General features: G+C 31.0%; 1 protein-coding gene across 1 annotated transcript in view; it reads left to right on the top strand.

Annotated features, from left to right (window-relative positions):
* Window positions 1-629: 629 nt before the first annotated feature.
* The window catches only part of LOC134686080 (uncharacterized), a 379,196-nt gene continuing 359,712 nt past the window's right edge, over window positions 630-20,113 (top strand). Inside the window, exon 1 of the mRNA XM_063545765.1 lies at window positions 630-1,386. Within this exon, the coding sequence (XP_063401835.1) occupies window positions 975-1,386 (412 nt within the window). The 5' untranslated portion in view covers window positions 630-974. The remainder of the gene's footprint in view (window positions 1,387-20,113) is intronic.

Here is a 20,113-nt window from a genome sequence, read left to right as displayed (position 1 = left end):
AGAAGGAACTGCCCAAAGTTCAACAAGTCAGCAAGTTCCGGACAAAGATACTAATAATAAGTATTATTTTGATTTTGTTGACAATGATAAAAGTGAATTAAAAGAACAGTTAAATACTTTACAACTAGATTCATATGAATATGAACAATCAATTTCTGTACAATCTGTTGAAGGTAGACTGAAAAAACATTTAGATTATTGGAAAAAGATAGAAGCAAATTCTTATGTATTAGACATTAATGAAAACGGCTATGCTATACCTTTTATTACAACACCGGATTCGGTATTTAGTAAAAATAATAAATCCTCTATTGATAATGCAGAATTTGTATCACAAGCTATTGCTGAACTGTTAGTTAATGATTGTATTGAAGAAGTTAAAACCAGGCCTCATGTTATAAATCATTAACAGTTTCGACACAAAAATCGGGGAAAAAGAGATTGATTTTAGACTTAAGGGAAGTTAACAAACATATTTGGAAAAACAAAATAAAATTTGAAGATTGGAGGGTAGCACTACAATATTTTTAGAAGAATATCTTCAATTTTAAGTTTTATTTGAGGTCTGGTTATCATCATTTTGATATCGCAAAATCCTGTCAAACTTATTTAGGTTTTTCATGGAAAACTTTTACATTTTTATAGTATTACCGTTCGGTTTGTCTTCTAGTCCTTATGTGTTCACAAAATGTTTAAGGCCATTAGTTAAGTTTTCGAGGAAAAATGGTATCTGTGTCGTTATATATTTAGATGATGGTATGGGTACAAATTCTGATTTCGATTCTGCTTATTTAGATTCTGTTTTTGTGTCACAGACGTTATCTAATGCTGGTTTTGTAGTTAACATAGAAAAATCTATATGGAAACCTTGTTAGGAGCTTGTTTGGTTAGGTTTGATTTGGAATTCGTTGAATCACAGTATTCAAGTTCCGTCCCAGAGATTAGTTGATCTTATTACCTGTATTAATCGAGTGATGGACTATCTACCGTTTGTTAGTGCACGCATTTTAGCTGGGGTCACCGGGAGAGTAATTTCTATGTCACCTGTCATAGGTAATGTAACCAGATTAATGACTAGAAATTTGTATAGATTGATTGAGTCACGTGTTTCATGGGATTATAGTTTTATCTTGAGTGATCAAGAGGTTATAGGTGAGTTACAGTTTTGGAAGCATGAAATTTCTGCTTTGAATTTGAAATGCTTTTCAGAGTATAAGGTTCCATCTATTATTGTGTATTCGGATGCTAGCAGTTTTGCTTGTGGAGCTTATTCTTGTCAATTAGATAATCAAATATTTCATAAAATGTGGACTGGTGGAGAGAAAGAGTTGAGTTCGACATGGAGGGAATTGAAGGCTATAGAATTATGTATAGATACTTTTCAAGGTCAGTTATCAGGGAAAGTCTTAAAATGGTTTACAGACAGTCAGAATTGTGTTGGTATAGTAGAGTCGTGTAGTGGTAAACCGCAATTACATAGTTTGGCGATGTCAATATTTTCTATTTGTGTTAAAAATTCTATTAATATATATATTGAATTGATACCTAATGTTAAGGCAGATGCTATAAGCAAGATTTTTGAATTTGATGATTGGGGCGTCAGTCTTGAGTTTTTTGAATTGATAGATTCTATGTATGGACCTCATTCAGTTGATAGATTTGCCGACAGTAATAACAAGAAAATTGAATTATTTAATTCTAGATTTTATACACCAGGTTCATCAGGTGTAGATGCGTTTTCCTTTGACTGGAAGGAGAAAAATAATTGGTTGGTTCCCCCTATACATTTAGTATGTAGAGTGATTAATCATTGTATTGCGTGTAAAGCTTCAGGTACTCTTATAATACCAAAATGGGAGTCTGCGCCATTTTGGCCTTTGTTATATCAGAATAAATTGTTATGTCAACCTTATGTGGCTGATATACTTGAATTCAATGATACTAAAGACATTTATATTCATGGTTCTAATAAGAAATCATTGTTTTTTTCAGATGAATTCAAAGGCACTGTACTTGCAGTACGCATTGTGACTTAATATCGATATAATTGATTGGATTATGAATTATAATACAAATGCATTACAAACAAAGTCTTTTATTATGTATAGCTGGCTTAGTACGGTTTAGGTATTTTCTGTTCAACATTATTCTCTAGTAAAACATTATAGATATGCCGCTTGGGTAGAGTAACACTTAAGATATGCCGCTTGGCTAGAATAACGATAAAGGTTGCCGCTTGGCTAGAATTACTATTACAGGTTGGCCGCTTGGCTATAATAACTATTACAGGTTGCCGCTTGGCTAGAATAACGATTACAGGTTGCCGCTTGGCTAGAATAACGATTACAGGTTGCCGCTTGGCTAGAATAACAATACAGGTTGCCGCTTGGCTAGAATAATAATACAGGTTGCCGCTTGGCTAGAATAACGATACAGGTTGTCGCTTGGCTAGAATAACAATACAGATTGCCGTTTGGCTAGAATTACAATACAGATTGATGCTTGGCTACTCGAATTACAATACAGAGTGCCGCTTGGCTAGAATAACAATATAGATATGCCGCTTGGCTAGAATAACAATACACATATACTGCTTGGCAAAAATATCACTGAAGTCACGTTGATTGACTAGAATATACATGTATATCGCTTGAACAGAAAACAAAATGCATGCTGAATCAATAAATACGCCACTTGGCTACATGACACTACTTATTAAGGTCAATATAATGTATCAGAATGCTTGGCTATAATATGCCATAAAATTTACAAGCTTTACACGTTACACTATAGTAAGCTGGCTAATTTTTTATAGCCTCTTTATACAGATGAATTATTTTCTCTTTTTATTATACATATTTCAGATTTGTTTCATATTGGAAGGTGGACAAAAATTGATAAAGAAAATGATATTCGTTTAAAGGAGCTTTCGAAATAAATTGCCAGAAGTTGTTTTGAATTCTAAAGCATCAAATACCGTAAAAAAGTATAATTATGGATTTAAAGCATGGTGTAGGTGGTGTAAACAATACGATTCAGTTAGCAGCATGCCAGCAAGTGATTATCATGTGAGCTTGTATATTGTTTATTTAATGCAAAACGAGTGTCCAGCTTCAAAGATAGACGAAGTTATTTATTCAGTAGGTTTTGCACACAGAATTGCTGGATTTTTAAATCCGTGTTCTGATGATCTTGTTGTACAAGTAGCCGAAGGAGCTTAAAGACAGTTATCCCGTCCAAGTAATAAGAAAGAACCGATCACAGCCGAAATTTTAAGTAAACTTGTCGAAAAAATCGGAGTGTCCAGTAATCTTTATGATATACGTATTGTTACATTGTGTTTGATTGGTTTTGCTGGTTTTATGAGGTTTTCTGAATTGGTAAATATTCGTTCCTGTGATGTCCAATTTCATGTCACTCATGTGTCGATTTTTATCGAAAAAAGTAAAACGGACAAATACAGAAAAGGAAGCAATATTATTATTTCAAAAACACATAAAAATACATGTCCAGTAAAGATGCTATCTCGTTATAGATCATTATCTAAAATAGAAAAATTATTTTCCGACAAATTACATATTACAAAAAATTACAAATATATGAAATACGTTGCGATGGTCACATTTCATTGAAGAAGTTGGAATCCATTGGATTGGATAAGAAAAAGTTTGGATCACATTCACTTTGTTCGTGAGGGGCATCGTTTGCGGCTAATGCCGGGATATTAGATAAAGGGTTTAAAAAACATGGCAGATGGAGATCCGAATCTGCTAAGGACGGATATGTGAAAGAAAACATAGTTACTCAATTATCTGTATCTCAGAATTTAGGTATTTAATTATAAAAAAATTATCATACAATACCCCGATCTTTGTTTTTTTCTAAAATGCACTTGACTTATGCAAGTGGCTACTCCCAATTGAGAGTTTTGTATTATATTGATAAATGCTTTATGTTCGTTTGAGGTTACGAATTAGAACATAATTATATTTATCAAAGTTGTACATATATCGATGCAAGTTTGTTTTGTTTGGTAAGGTACACGTGTGTATGCTATTTATAGATAGGTCTGTTTGATTGGATATATAAGGAATGCGGGTAGCATTTCATGCACTGGTGGTTTTAAGGTAGATCAAGTCATTCGAGTCATTGCAGTCAATTGTTCCAGAGGCGTTTTTCTAAATAATTAATTTATCACAATACTCATTGGTATTAAATGAATTACGTGTATTTATTATCTGAATAAAATGCACTTGACTTTTGCAAGTGGCTACTCCCAATTGAGAGTTTTGTATTATATTGATAAATGCTTTATGTTCGGTTGAGATTACGAATTAGAACATAATGAAAATTCATTCAGCGCCAAAAAGATTCATTCATCCATTCATGTACTTTGAATTAAGCATAATGCAAAACCACTTCATCTCAAGTTAAATACTGCTCTTTGTATCTGTTTTAGTGGATTTTCTCTCTTATTGTTACAATGTAATCGCATTTCTTGGAATCATTAATAATCATAACTGCCGATAATATTAAAAAAAAAATTATAACAGAAACAATAAAAACAAAAAGCATTGATATATTTTTTTATGGAAAACCCATTGCATTTCATATTTACACTTAAAACAAAGATATATTTAACATGTTTCCTAATTATAGGTTAGACATTACATATTATTTGTTCTTACTTTTTTATCTGAAGTTGGTGCACTGGCGAATTCAGAGTTAGATTTAGACTGTATGTCAGCCTGTAATGATATGATAAAAACAAATGGCTAAATTATAATTCGTGGCAACAAATCCATACATTTTTAACTGGTACTATCAATTACAAATAATAAAAATAAAATCACCTCGAGTTATATACTGTCCATTTCAACGGTTTTAGAGGAATTTCTGCCTCAATGTTAACAACATTTCCTTGACACTGTGGTGACAATAACTTCTGTTAATACAATAAAAAAAACGTTCAAATTCTAATAGACAAATCTTTTTTAGAAAGAAACATTTACATGAGTTCTTACGCCAAACACTCATTGCATTGAATATCTACACATCAGAAAAAAGTCCTTGCATGTATACATTTATGCATCGTAATATACCGTTTATGTAATGAAGATATTTGCACATCCGGGCTCAGATGGAAATAAAATTAAAAATTGAACATTTCATACAATGTCACCTACTTTTTCGTCTGAAGTCGGTGCACTGGCATATTCATCGTTCGACATAGACTGGATATCAGCCTGCATAAATATGATAAAACAAATGACATGACTTATTATTTGTGGCATCAAATCCATGCATATACTCATATTTTCAATTAAACATGATAAAATACTACTTCAAGTTGTATAATGTTCATTTCACCGGTTACAGAGGAATTTCTGGCTTTATGTTTACTGCATTTGTTGAAACAATGGTGATCATCTCAACGAGATTGATTTTCTTGCTTTAGCTGATGCGGAGAAAGTAAGAACATCAATCGATGTGAGATAACCAACGATAATCTGTTTATCGCTAGTTTACCTATGACACCAATGATAATTTGATTGACAAAGGGCACGTGCGCCCTTGGTTTCTAGCGATTATTATGCATAGCATTTGCTGAGAAAGGAAATTATCATTCAGTACAGTGGAAGGAAAATTCTTAATATAGCGATAACTGCGGGTTATATACAAAAAAAATTTGCAATAATAACAGACAAAAATTAAAACAACACGTTTACGTTTTTATGGCAAACTCGTTGCATGATAAATCTAGACCTCAAACAAGAATAAATAAGGCATTATATGTGAATTAACTTCCAACCTTGATATAATTATGCATCGTATATTGTGACTTTTGTAATGAAGATACATGCTAATCCAGTTTTGGATGAAGACAAATATAAAGTTTGCTTATTGCATATAATGTCACTTACGTTTTCGTCTGAAGTCGGAGCGTTGGCGAATTCATCGTAAAATTCAAACTGGATATCAGCTTGTATAACTAATAAAACCATTTGCATCAAATATTTATTTTTCGCACAAATCTAATACATCAATGCTAAATTTATACTTTAAATCAAACATGATGCAAAACAATTTAACTTCAGGTTAAATGATTTTCATTGTGCCGATTTCCAGTCAAATTTCGCACCTAAAATTGACAAAATTTCCTCGGAAAAAATGATGATCATAACTGCAGATAATACAAAAATACTTAAAAACTACAGCAGACAAAATTGAAACAAATCTTATATTAAAATAATTTGTCATGGCATAACATTTTTACTCTAAAAACAAGCACATGTATTTTTAGCATGTGAATTAACTTCCAGAGATCAGGAACCCCAGTTTTTTGGTGTGGTTCGTCTTGCTTAGTCTTTAGTTTTCTATGTTGTGTCTTGTGTACTATTATTTGTCTGTCTGTCTTTCTGGGTTTTATTTTAGGTTTTCTTTTTGCCATGGTGTTGTCAGTTTATTATCGATCCATGAGTATGAATGCCTCTCTTGTATCTTTTGCCCCTCTTTTCTAACATTGATGTATTTGTGAATTGTAATATTGCGTTTTTGTTATAAAGGTACATGGACATCTGGTTTAAGGCGAAAATATGAATAATGTTTCAATATAACTTATGATGTCACTTACGTTTTTCTCTAAAGTCAGTTCATGAATAACTTCCTTATCTGTACTTGGTTTAGTTTTTAGTGGTTTAAGTTCTATCATATTTTCAGATGAAACTGTTAAATACATAATTATTAAAAAATACTATTTCAAAAAACTAATAGCGTCGGGTGTTGTTATCTTTTACCCGGGATCAATTCACAAGCGTTTACTTAGTTTGGTGGTTGTTTCTAGTAAAAATTTTAATTCCTTAGATTATCATGATTTCTGTAAGTTAATGTGATCCCGTCTATAAGATAAAAAGCCAAATTTGATTGATTCTAGGAACGCAGTCTCTAAATAAAAACTTCTTATGTTTGAAAACCTACATGGTTCTATCAAAGACGTATTACACCCCGTCAAAAAATACGTCAGATTTCCAATTTCCAATAATAAGTTTGTGATTGACATGCATAATATAAAAACGATGCTTTTACTTTTACTTAACCTTTACTGTCTGAATTTCCTTTAATATCGCACGAGTCAGAGTTCATATTTGTAGATGCTAGTTCTATGACGCCATTCTATACCATGAACATCTTCCGACTTTGCCTCTGGAAAAAACTGAGGTAGGTAATCATATTAAAACAACCATATCTACGGATATGAATAAAGAATACTTATTATATTCATTTTAACTTGTAACGATAACTATTAACTCTAACATATGCAGAGTATTGTGGGTCAGTGTGTCCTTTAAAAGGTTAACTCGTAGTTCTTATGATATTTCTTATGGTATAATTATTAAAACAAGATTAAAAATATTATTTATAAAATGATAACATTATTACGTGAAGAAAAAGATTGGTTTTATGTTCTACATAACCACCACGATGATAACGATATGTATTCACTCAAGAAATTTTGATTTTTAATCTTAAAATACGAATTTAACTACCGAACATTTTCCAAATTTAAAAAAAAACATTCATTGACATAGGAAAGATATTTTACATAACCTAGCTTCGTTAAATAGAAAATCTGTTTCTTTATTGATATCATTGCAAAAAATTAACGGCTGGAAATTACATGCGACAAATCAAATGAAAGTAATTTTTATCAACTTTCAACTTTGTACTTGTTTGGCTTCATAACTATTTTGAATTGAGCGTCATTGATGAGTCTGATGTGGACCAAAACGGGTGTCTGACGTATTTAATTATAATCATGTTACCTTTGATAATTATTCATTAAAACTTGTCATACATAATAAGATAATTAATCCGTCAGGAGTATTGAGTAAAATAATTTACATGTAGTAGTTAAATGATCAAAATTATTCCTGTGGATAAGGTTCCACTGTGAACATATTCGCATTTATATATATTAATACCACATTGACAAACATTCGTCTGGATAATAATTGACAGAATATACGCTCTCAAGTATCAACCAATCGAAGCATAATATGAAATCTGTCCCTTTAGTCTATAGATGCTTTTTATTTTACTGTGTACAAAATAGAACAAAGTTCAATGAAAAAGTGTTTTCTTTTTACAATATAATAATAAGATCTAACAGATGAAGCTTTTAATCTGGTTTTACAAGACGTTTAACAGGAAACACAGTCAAATATATAACTTTCGAGACTTTACTCCTCTTGTGTGCAAGAAAATGTAGGAAGGAATCATTACTGGAGATGTTCAAAGGAGAAAACATTTGTGTTTAATTTAGGTACATAAAGAGTATGAACTAGAATTGATTGATTTTTTTTTGTATCATTCTTTTACAAACAGTTGAAAAAAAGTATTGGTGTCTAGGCTTTTTTCAAGCTACAGGTTGTGCAAAGTTGTCAGATTTTGTAAATATTGTATATTGCAGAAACAACTACATGTGAAAAAAAGACACTGAAAAATACATTTTTCCGAAGCATAACAAGTAAGTAGTTTGCAATAAAAAGAAGAAAAAAACACCGGCAGACTTAAATTAAGTGCATCAGACAAGTATTGTCCACAACTACTCGGATTAAAAACATTGAAAGTCCAATTCAAATACGAAGTTGTACAGATTCAGAAACCTAAAAATTACGTTAGATATTTTACAATACGGCAAAGGCAATTTAAACATGATATATCAATGATATTCAATGTCAACACCAAAACTACTCGATGAGTGATACCAACGGAGACAATGCAATCATATTTACAAAGTGTAACCACTAATGCACGTTGTGCTTCTGAACTAAAAGTAGAAATTCATGTTTATGAAGGTATCTCATACTCACTGTCTTGACTGTTGGTTAAGTTATTATCCCTGTTACAGTTACTTGTTCAATAACAACGGGGTGTGTCAACTGTAAAGTAGAAAAACAATTATGGACATTGTTGTTTATTTTACGATAAAAGGTCACATAGGTATACAGTACAACAAGAGCAATGGATAACCTATTTTTATATATAAAACGTAAATTGAACGTTTGCTAGATTTGTTGATCAAGATGTGTATATGAAGACGACATCCCATAAAGATATCATACTAATGTAAATCAAAGTACAATTATGCAAGCGTTAATAGTTGGATCTATTTTACAATCTTCAAACATTTCAAACTAAAATAATACTCTCATTTCATCAATTAATAGTGGTTATATTCGAATATATTTTGACCTTTTTTATTTTATTATTTGAATCACTAAGGGTTTCTACCCCATGGCATAGATAGCATTAGCGGTTTATGGCATAACATATCAGATTGCAAGCCAAAGCCAGCAATTGGTCTTCAACACAGCTAGAAAATCCGGCATTCGAAGCCTTCTTCAGCTGGCCTCTAAACAAAAATAAGTACAAGTTGAGAATAAATTCTTTTTTTAATGTTTAAGTTAAATAAGTGGTTTCGGTGTTTATATTAATTCGAATGATACTTCTGATTTTTCAACTCTTGAAACTCTTATTGCATTACGACTCATATAAGGTCCCCTTCTGAAATACAAAATGTAAATATGCTATATTTATGTATACGTACTGGAAGTATGACTAGATGATTAAAGAGGTGAATTTCTACTGGACAACAAATTACGAAAGTTTTGACAATAAATTACATCGACCGGTTATAGTTATTCCTATACTCTTGTCTCTGCTGGTATAATTGACGCTGTATGGCTTAACTTAGCACATAATTCTCGAAGTGTACAGCTGAAACGTATTCATCAAAAACCAATAGCAATAAATAGCATTCCCTTGATTTAGAAACATCAGTTTCTAACGAGAAACTCTACAATAAAATTTACGACAAAAGGGTCGATTTTCTTTTGGCGTTTTTGTAGTTTTGGCGGTAAAGTTTGATTGAAACCATGACTTGAAGATTTCTTAAGACTTCATATTGCACTTGGGAGTTGTAATAAAAATAACTCAATCTTTGATTTTAAATGATCGATCTAACACATAGAAAACACAGTCAATATACATGTATTTTGCAACTGTAATATGTTGCCCAGTTTTAATGTGGGGTTTTTTTTTTGCGGAAAGGGAGCACACGGAAAAATATGAATACTTCATTCAATTATTGTTCGGCCTCTTGTAAAACATCAGGCACATGATTATAACTGGACAGTTGTAAGAACAATAAAGTTAATGCAGCTATTTATACAAAGTTAACTATAAAAAATGTGACTTTAATTGTGTCATTGCGCTTCTGTTGCTGGAAAATTGGTACCGTTCATGTTATAATATGCGTTATATGTTAACATTGCTTATATTTGTCATGTTCACACACAAAAAAATCTGTTCTGTATTTCCATATTTGATTTAATCCATATTTTTAGAGTAGCAATTGATATAATCTATGGATTTATATATATCATAATAAAATGCATATGTCTCATGTCTATACTTGAATTTGAAATTATAATACATTGTCACGTGTATATGGAAACTATATTCAATTTCGGCGTTTGAAACTTTATTTTTATATATGTATAAAACTGTTAGAATAACAGGGCAGCATTAAGGTATTGTTTAACAGTAAATACTCACTGAAATAGTGAGAGGCGTGGAACCTAAAACCGTAGCACTAGCCATGTTTAGACAATTTGTACGGAACCAAAACTTTCCTACCTATATCCTCTCAAAAGGTTTCAAACACTCCACTTTTTTTAGTTATCCTACTACTCGTTTTAAACAATTAACTGTACTAACTTTCTGCTCTACATCTTACAACGTATCCGGCACAAATGACAATGTGAACAGAATAGCTATCCGGTTTTTATACTTCGAACGCGGACATCGAAGAGAGCATCCAAGCAACAACTGTACAGGTAAAGCGTCTTATAGCAACCAAGGATAAAGGGATGATTTTGGATGCCGTGCTTGTTGTTCGGTGTGAGCCAAGGCTCCGTGTTGAAGGCCGTACTTTAACCTATAATGGTTTACTTTTTAAATTGTTACTTGGATGGAGAGTTGTCTCATTGGCACTCACACCACATCTTCCTATATCTATTAACGATAAAAATATCAAATGGGAAAATTCATTTATAAATCGGAAAATACAGAACTGTAGAATATTATAACATTCTCAAACCGTAAATTCGTTACATGAAGAATAGATGAAGATATCGAAGAAGCAATATAATATTATTAAAGAATAAACGAAAGGCAATACGACACAAAAAACTTAAGATTGTTCATCAGGTCTCTGTAAAAAACAGTGGATTAACTCCTATATGTATGTTCCAGAAGATCACTATTCAGTTATGCTACTGCACATCATGTGTCACTTCTTTTAAAGTCAGTTAATGAATCTTTCCGTTCATAAACATTATAAAATGACGGAATGGTGTATAAGTTTTGTTTATCCCTCAAATATATAAAACTATAAAACAAAAAATCAGTACAAGTTCAAGTTAGAAGTTAGCAAATGTAACACTGTCAGGGGGACTCGCTTCCCAAACGTGCAATAACATATATGAATTAGAATTAATTCCTTGTCGTGCATTTTAGTCACTATCACATTACGACTCTTGTTGTCATTTTCTAGAAACAAATTCAGATATCAAACAGTTTGGACTGTATATCCATGGCGTTCGTTTGTTGTTTAGTGTCAGTGTTCATGTCAACTTAAAATATTGAAAAACGTGTCTGACACTCCACAGTGTTATTTTTATTTATCAAATATCAAATTATTCAGGTAGACATCCTGAATGTTTCAAGAAAGCATTCGTTCTGCTGATTATTTTTTTACAAAAAAAAATGTTATTATTTACAAGAATATCTGAAGTCAACATTTACATATTTAATATCCAAACATTAGTGGTATGTTCCAGACATGTTCGTTAAAATATAAGCAATTGTATGTTACGAAAGTACTTATTATATAATATTATTAATTCGTATATTTTAACAACTTTGATTCGTTTAGGGATAGTCACAGGTTAAACTATATTTTCGAAGGTAGAGAGAAAACGGCGGATAGCACAAAGCATATTGCACAGAGAATATTGCACGGTTATTTTTAGAATATTTAAAAACCGATTTACTTTTTGACGTCATGTAATGAATTTCAGGATATCGTTAAACGTTTTGAAACAAATGATATCTGTGATCGATTATTTGACAAAATATTCAAATACATAAGATGTCAATCAAACAAAAAAAAATAAAAATAAATAGCAACTAATATACATGTATGTTGTTATTGTCAAGGAGACAACATTATATCTTTGAAACAAAATCAAATGACGATTTTGATTCAAATATGCATATTGATAATGGTTTGAAATTAATAATATAACAAATATAGCCTTTGTATGAGGTCAATACAGGATATATCGACCCAAAGAAGTATACTTCGTCCTCAGTCAATATACTTCTTTCAGGTCAATATATCCTTGTATCGACCTCATACAAAGGCTATATTTGTATAATATCACAAGGTGCTGAGAATCTTGGTCACATCAAATCATTGCAGTTCTTGGTTGAACAGTCCTTTTTTCGTTTGTCTCAAATCAGGAGCCTCTGGCCTTTGTTTGTGTTGTATGATTTTACATTTTAGTTCCTTGTGTATATTTCGGAGTTTAGTATGACGCCCATTATCACTTAACTAGTTTATATGTTTTAAAGACAAGTCACACATTCAATTGCGGCTGCGATGCTTGTAAATGAAAGTGACAAATAGGTTTGAATTTAATTTTTCACAACAATCAAAAAGAACGTTTTAACGTGTACATTACGGGACACAAAAGAAGAATGGCTAATTTCATTAGTTTTTTTTAAAGATTGATCCTTTATTTAGACAATGTATTTTTTAGCAGCTTTAACAGACACAAGCATTGTAATTACAATAAATATTTAATACTTCCTTATAACTTTGGCTCGATATCCGTAATATTATACAGAAAACATAATGCTTAAGTTTTGTAGTGAAGTTGTTGACGTTTTTCAACACCATTATAACATGGTGCTATATTTTTTGTAAACACATTACTATGTTATAAGGACTAGTTTCAAGAAAGAGAAATAACGTCATTATATATTTACAAGAGTAAGCATACATTTTTTTTATCAATGTTCTAGTACTGGCCTGAAGTTGTTGTCGCATTAAAAAAGCGCGCATATTTCCCTTTTTGTGAGAATTATGTATTACGCAATAAAAATTTCGGTCTGGTAAACAAATTGAGACCTCCTTAAATCATCGGTTTCTAATGTTTATATACATAACCATTAAAAGTGACAATATTTTTTTAATAATAAACTTGTAATGGCCTTATAACTGAGTATTTTTTATAATTCAGAATGAAATGATAAACATTAAATTGCAGGAAGCCAAGTTCAAAATTGAAAAAATGTTGTCGCATTTAAGAAAAGATGACAATTTTTTCCCATTGTATTAGCATGGCATAATAATTTTGTTCTTTTTGTTCCTAGGGACGAATTGTTTTACAATATTCAAGAGCTCTAAGTATACGGTTACTACTATTTATATCGATAACTCTTAACAGTGAAAATATTTCTTTTTATTATTATTAATATTCTAGTACTTCGCTGATAAATGAGTACTATTCATACCTAAGGATGGATTGCTTGATAACACAGTTTTAAATTTTTAATTGCAAAATGTGTTGTCGAAAAAAAGTGCTTATATTTTCCATTTTATGAGAATATGATACAACGGCATTCAATATCTGTTCTTTTTGTCCCTAAGGATGTCGTCCTGACTTTAAATGAAACATTTTCCACAAAACGTTAAGCAACTGATAATTGATTAATTCATTCATTCATTCATGAGGATGAATAGTTTTACTTACACAAACTAAGAGCTCAATAAGTCTACGGGTACTTATATTAATGTCGATAACAATAAAAAGTGGCAATATTTATTTATTTCTTTTTTTTTAATTTTTGTAGAAGCCTCATATTTGAGTTTTGAGTACTTTTTAGATTTTAGAATGAATTGATAAACATATAGTTGCAAAAAGCTAGGTTTTAAAATGGAAAATTTTGTTATTGCATATAAGAAAAAGTTCGAATATTTTCTATTTTGTAAGAATATTAAAAATGGCATTACAATTTTGTATCTTTTTGTTCCTAGCGTTGTTTTTTTTTACACAAATTAAGATCTCCATAAGTATACGGTTACTAATATTCATGTTGATAACAATTTTAAAGTAACAATAATCCTTTTTGTATTATTAATAATATTCTAGGAGTGGCCTGATAAATAAGTACTACTATATCTCATGATGTATTGTAAGACTAAAAAGTTAAAAAAAAATCGAATAAGTAAAGATGCTTATATTTTTCCGTTTGGTGAGAATACTATGCAATGTCATTTAATTTCTGTTCTTTTTGTCCCTAAGGATGTCGTCCCGACTATGCATGAAATATTTTCCACCGGACGTTAAGCAACCAACCGTTAATAAATAAATTTATTAAGTTATCATTGATCGTTTTACGCAAAATGAGAGCTATGTAAGTCTACACTTATTTGTTTTTGTCAAAACAATATAAAAAAGGACAATATTTCATTTTTCTTTTAATATTCTTGTATTGAGGTTATGAATTGTTATACATAACAGAGAAGAAATTAAATTATATTTGTTGTCGTGTCAATAATAAATAGACTTTAGTATGTTAAATTTGGCAAACATAGTATGTTACAGCATTATAATTCTCTTCTTTTGGTACATAATGAGGATCATATTTCATAAAAACGCTCTTTAAGACTATGGCTAGTTGCATGCATCACATAAAATGCCAAATATTTTTTATATATATAATTGTTCTTCTACGAATACATTTTCCTTTTATATCTTAGGATTATTGTGTGACATAAAGAGGAAGGAATTATTTTAACGATTTTGTTTTCTTCATTAAAAAAGTCCTTATGTCTACAGAGATAAACAGTTTAATAAATTTGACATTATACATAGAAGATATAAATGTCGATCAAATAAATCATTTTTAAATTATGTAAACCATGAACTACGGTAAATATTTTGAAATAATTATGTTGTTTGAAAACAAAGTCTCATAGATCAAATATGTTGTCAGTTTTATTTCTTGTCTCGAAACATTGCATTGTTAAATACACCGGAATGCATATTGTTGTTAACATGTAAATCCTCTTTTCTTTTTTTTTCTTTTTTTTAATTTTACAAAATTAACTTATCCAATAATTTCGGATAATATTTTTAGCGATACTTTATCTATTTATTGATGGCAAAATATTCATATTTTTCACAAATAATCAATGAGAATACTTGAAACATGTTCTCCAAATGCACGTACAGGTACAGATGTAAAAGAAATGTAGTAGGCCCGACACCGCAATTATTTCCTCTGTTAGTTCTTTATAGCGCGTTTTGTCGCTTTAAAAGATTGCACCTGCTTTAGTTGGCAAATTGTTTGTGTGTTTTATACAACAAAAGTCCAAAAAATATATCCAGCTTCCAGAAAAATACATTTTACAAAATTAGCCAAAACACATCCATGTAACTATGGACAATTCAAGAGATGTTCCAAAACCTATCAATATTACTTTTTAGCACCTGGCCTAGTCACTCCTTCCATATCAAAATCAGTTCAAATAAAACATCCACAAATTTATTTCAGCTTTCTTCTGTCATTACCATCCCATTAAAACTAAGAAATATATAAGAATATATGAGAAAGGAAAAGAGAAAAAAAATACACTTTCATTAAGGGGAACTATTTTCGACAACAACGAAACGCGGAATCATTAATTGCGATCTGGGGACAGTAAACTCACATTTATTACTGACTAAACGGACTCAGAGTTAACGCGCGATTAACCGAGGAGACATAAGACATTCCCATGTTGACCTCGGTAACGCAATTGTAGTAAACAAATGAAATATGTACATGCAGCGTTAACGTGCATTTACTTGATGTTATGGTTGGTCTGCACCCAACTGTATTTCAAAGCTTTTTGTGATTGAGTAAATGTCCATGTCCTTTTTCTGTGGAGTGAATACAGTGAAGGGTAATAAGTTTCAGAAAAGTGTACAGTGGAAAATATGTTCTTGTTCATTCAAAACAGTGAATAAAACATAATTCATTATGTATAGACGTAGATTCTGCAATATACGACATTTTAAGAGTAATCGGACAAACTTTGACCTCAAATTGATCTTTAACTGGCATTGCAAAGGGTTTAGTGACATGAATGAGGCGGCACCTTTTCAAAAGTCATAAACAAAATCTTTATTCTACTCAATCATTTAAGTAAATAAATCGTGTACCTGCGATTTTGACTTCATCATGTTTATCTTATAAGTCCGGTTTCCTAAAACAGGGGCGAAAGATACCAGAGAGACACTCAAACTGATAGATCGAAACGCAAAAACACCAAAACTGAGGTGGATCTCGTGTGCTCCGGAAGGATTAGCAGATCCTGCTCCGCATGTGGCACCCGTCGTATTGCTCATGTTATTACAAACCTAAACGAGTGGAAGGTCAATATGTAACCATATCCCTTTCTATAATCGAACAACAAATAAAAATTTGTATCTTTTTTTTAGAAGGAAATAATCAATCAATAGTGAAAGTATTTTTTCCCGAGACATTTCTGTGTTTAATATACTGGTAAATGCATCTCTTATATTTTAGTGGTTGACATTTTCCATTATAATACTGATTTCAACAATTCGTACATTGTTGTCATATCATGTTTACTGCGGGAAATCATACGACATCTTCTTGTTTTATATGTACTAAATCTCATTCGATTTGAGATTAGATATGTTGTTTATTGAATGGAATAAGGGAATAGTTCATATGAAAACAGTTCATGGTGTAGGAAATCATTTGTTCCTTATACAGAGAAATGTAAGAAGGTCAGCTACCAATATAAGAAAATATGATTATTAATTCTAGTCTTGAATTGTGTAAAGAATATATTATGATAAAGCCATATCTTTGGAATAATTGTGGGAAATAGTTATCAAAGGTACCAAGAACGAAAAAAAAACAACTAGCAAGTGTACAAAAACACTATAAAGAAACCCGAAGACTGATCAACCCATACCCAACAAAGAACCAGAGGTTTACCAAAAGTAAGTATACGATTAATAAAAGGTGTGTCATTCGCACAAGTCACCCAAAAAGATAAAAACATAAAATAATAGACGGCCTTGACCAGTTATAAGAACATAAAGACGTTTTTATGTAAGTCGAAACAGTATATTTTTACTTTCGATCAGGTAACTTTATATAAGATTCGAAGTATTCATAATAATAACGAACATAACAAAAAAAAGCAAAGAAAATAATAAACTATGATCTAAACAACTTAAAGGGATTGAAAAAAAAATCGTTGCATTTAATTTAAAGTCATCTGATTGTCAGCATCTATTTTAAAAAAAGATTTAATTAATTTTCTTAATTCACAATACTGTTTAAGCTCCCAAAAGATCAATGAATACTGGTACAATAATTCAGTTTTGACTTTTATTTTATTAAAAAAATAAATGTAATTTATGTTTGTCTTTTACTTATACATTATAAATTTGAGAATGGAAATGGGGAATATGTAAAAGAAATAACCACTCGACTAAAGAGCAGACAACAGCCGAAGGCCACCAATGGGTCTTCAACGCAGCTAAATAATCCTGCAGCCGGATATGGTCCTCAGCTGGCCCGTAAATAAAAGGTTGTACTGGTTCAGTGAAAATGGACGTCACACTGAACTTCAAAAAATATATTAACTAAAATTAAAAAAAGCTCCTGCCTTGGAACAGGCGCAAAAATGCGACAGGGTTAAAGATATTTTGTGAAGTATCAACCCTCCCCCTTTACTTCAAGCCAATGTAGAATAAAGAAACATATAGCAATACGCACAGTTACACTGAGTTTTAAAGAAGTCCGAATCAGATGTCAGAATAGTTAACAAAAGAAACTAAGCAAAATGGCAATAATACATAAACGAACAAAGGACGACTATCAGTTACTGACATGCCATCGTCAAACCTCAAATAACTTTTTGAAAGATTGTGTCTCTATCATATGAAAATCAAGTTCATTGTTTATATATAAATCGTTTCACGCAAAAAATATCGAAAAATATAGTTGTTTTCATGTTGCTGATGAGGTATACAAACTTTTTTTACAAACATACATTCAACATCCCACTTCAAACAATAATATATTGTTTGCATAATTGTGTCCTTATTTCTCGAGAGAGAAAAAAACATCAGGACATGACAAAGGTGTACAATGTAGCATTTTCCGTTTCAAATTTCAAGATTTTGAATTGTTTGTTATTTTAACTTTGGTTTACTAACTGCATTCTTCAGGGAATTAAGAGTGTATTAGTTTGTACTGTTACTGAATTGGTGTATTCAAATTCTCTTTTCTTCAATCTGAAAAGCATAAGAAAATCATGAGATACTAAGTCAAACAGCATGGAAAATTCTCATGTGATGTAAATGTATGATTTGTCATTGTACTTTAATTGGGTTAGTTTGTATTTCAATTTTGTGTTTATCGTGATATTTGCTGCGTTTCAAACAAGATCAGCGTATCTATAAAAAGTAAAATCACAAAAATACTGAACTCCGGAGGAAATTCAAAACGGAAAGTCCCTAATCAAATGGCAAATTAAAAGCTCAAACACATCAAATTAATGGATAACAACTGTCATATTACTGACTTGGTACGTGCATTTTCTTATGAAGAAAATGGTGAATTACACCTGATTTGAAAGCTAGCTAATCCTCTCACTTGTATGACATTTGCATCTAATTATATTAAATTGACAACGATGTGTAAAAAAAACAAAAAGACACAAGGCGTAACAAAAAGTGAAACATAGGGGTTCTACAGCATTATGTGCACAAATTATCCTTTTTTTTAAGGACTTCAGATTAAAATGGAACGAAGCTTGCGTTCACCTTAAACAAAAAAAGCATTTAGGTCATTAACTAATTTATAGTATGGCTGATATGTTAAGCGTATTTATCTTTTCAAACCTCGATTATAAAAGATAACACATGTTAAAAATAATATATATTTATTGGCGAAGTAAGATCACGGCTTCTGTCGGTTACCAACCCATGAACAAAGGGTCTTTGGGTAACCGTAAATTAAAATTATAAATCAAATCTTCAAAATATAATAGATAATTAAAATTGAAATAAAACTAAAATGTAATGAAATTATGAATTAATAGTGTGCTGAATTGAACCCTGGCAACAGATGTCCAAAATTAACATGAAAAACTACGTTTGAAGTGTAAATGAAGAAATGGATTAATGTTCTAAATTAGATAATAATAAATTAAGTTTATCGGTACTGGTGCAGCCTATAAAGTCCGCCACTGAATAAATTCGAAACTTTCTGTCATAACAGAATGTTTCGAAAATTGTTACCGCCAACCAGTACTATGAAGGTGATTTATTTGAAAATAAAAAACCTGTATGTTAAAGAATCTGACCGCCGTATCTACAAGCTAACAGATTCCCGAAGCCATGGACCTATTCGCCGTTTTGTGGACAAATTAATTGTATGTGAAAATTTTATAATGTCAAATAAACATTGCTGTAACCTATACAAAAACAAATTAGTTCCGATATCTGATAAATGAACACCGTCTAAAAATAAATCTGGGTTGTCTTCAGATATTTCTGGATATCTAATATAAGCACCGCCATGTTTGATGATATATTGATATATGCAGCTACTAAACTATTTAATCTAACTCTAGTTATATTCAAAGATCTATGTACAATCTCATTCCTGTATTTCAATCTGGGTAAAATTTGAGACCAAACAAATTTTGACTTTGATAGTAAGACCCGAAGGCAATCAATTACTTTTAAAATATCGTGTCCTTATACACATGACACTTTTTGTCCGATATCATTTCCACCACAGTGAAATACTAATACTTGCGGGGGTTCTTCAAATGTAAGCAAATGTTTGACTTTGGGTATTATCTCACAAATCCTCATTCCACTTTTTCCTTGCCACCATATTGTAGATTTTATTCGTTCCAACCCTAAATTTACACCAT

This window comes from Mytilus trossulus, chromosome 10 (genome assembly GCF_036588685.1).
Source record: "Mytilus trossulus isolate FHL-02 chromosome 10, PNRI_Mtr1.1.1.hap1, whole genome shotgun sequence".
NCBI classification, from domain to species: domain Eukaryota; kingdom Metazoa; phylum Mollusca; class Bivalvia; order Mytilida; family Mytilidae; genus Mytilus; species Mytilus trossulus.
This window is presented reverse-complemented; position numbering and strand designations above follow the sequence as displayed.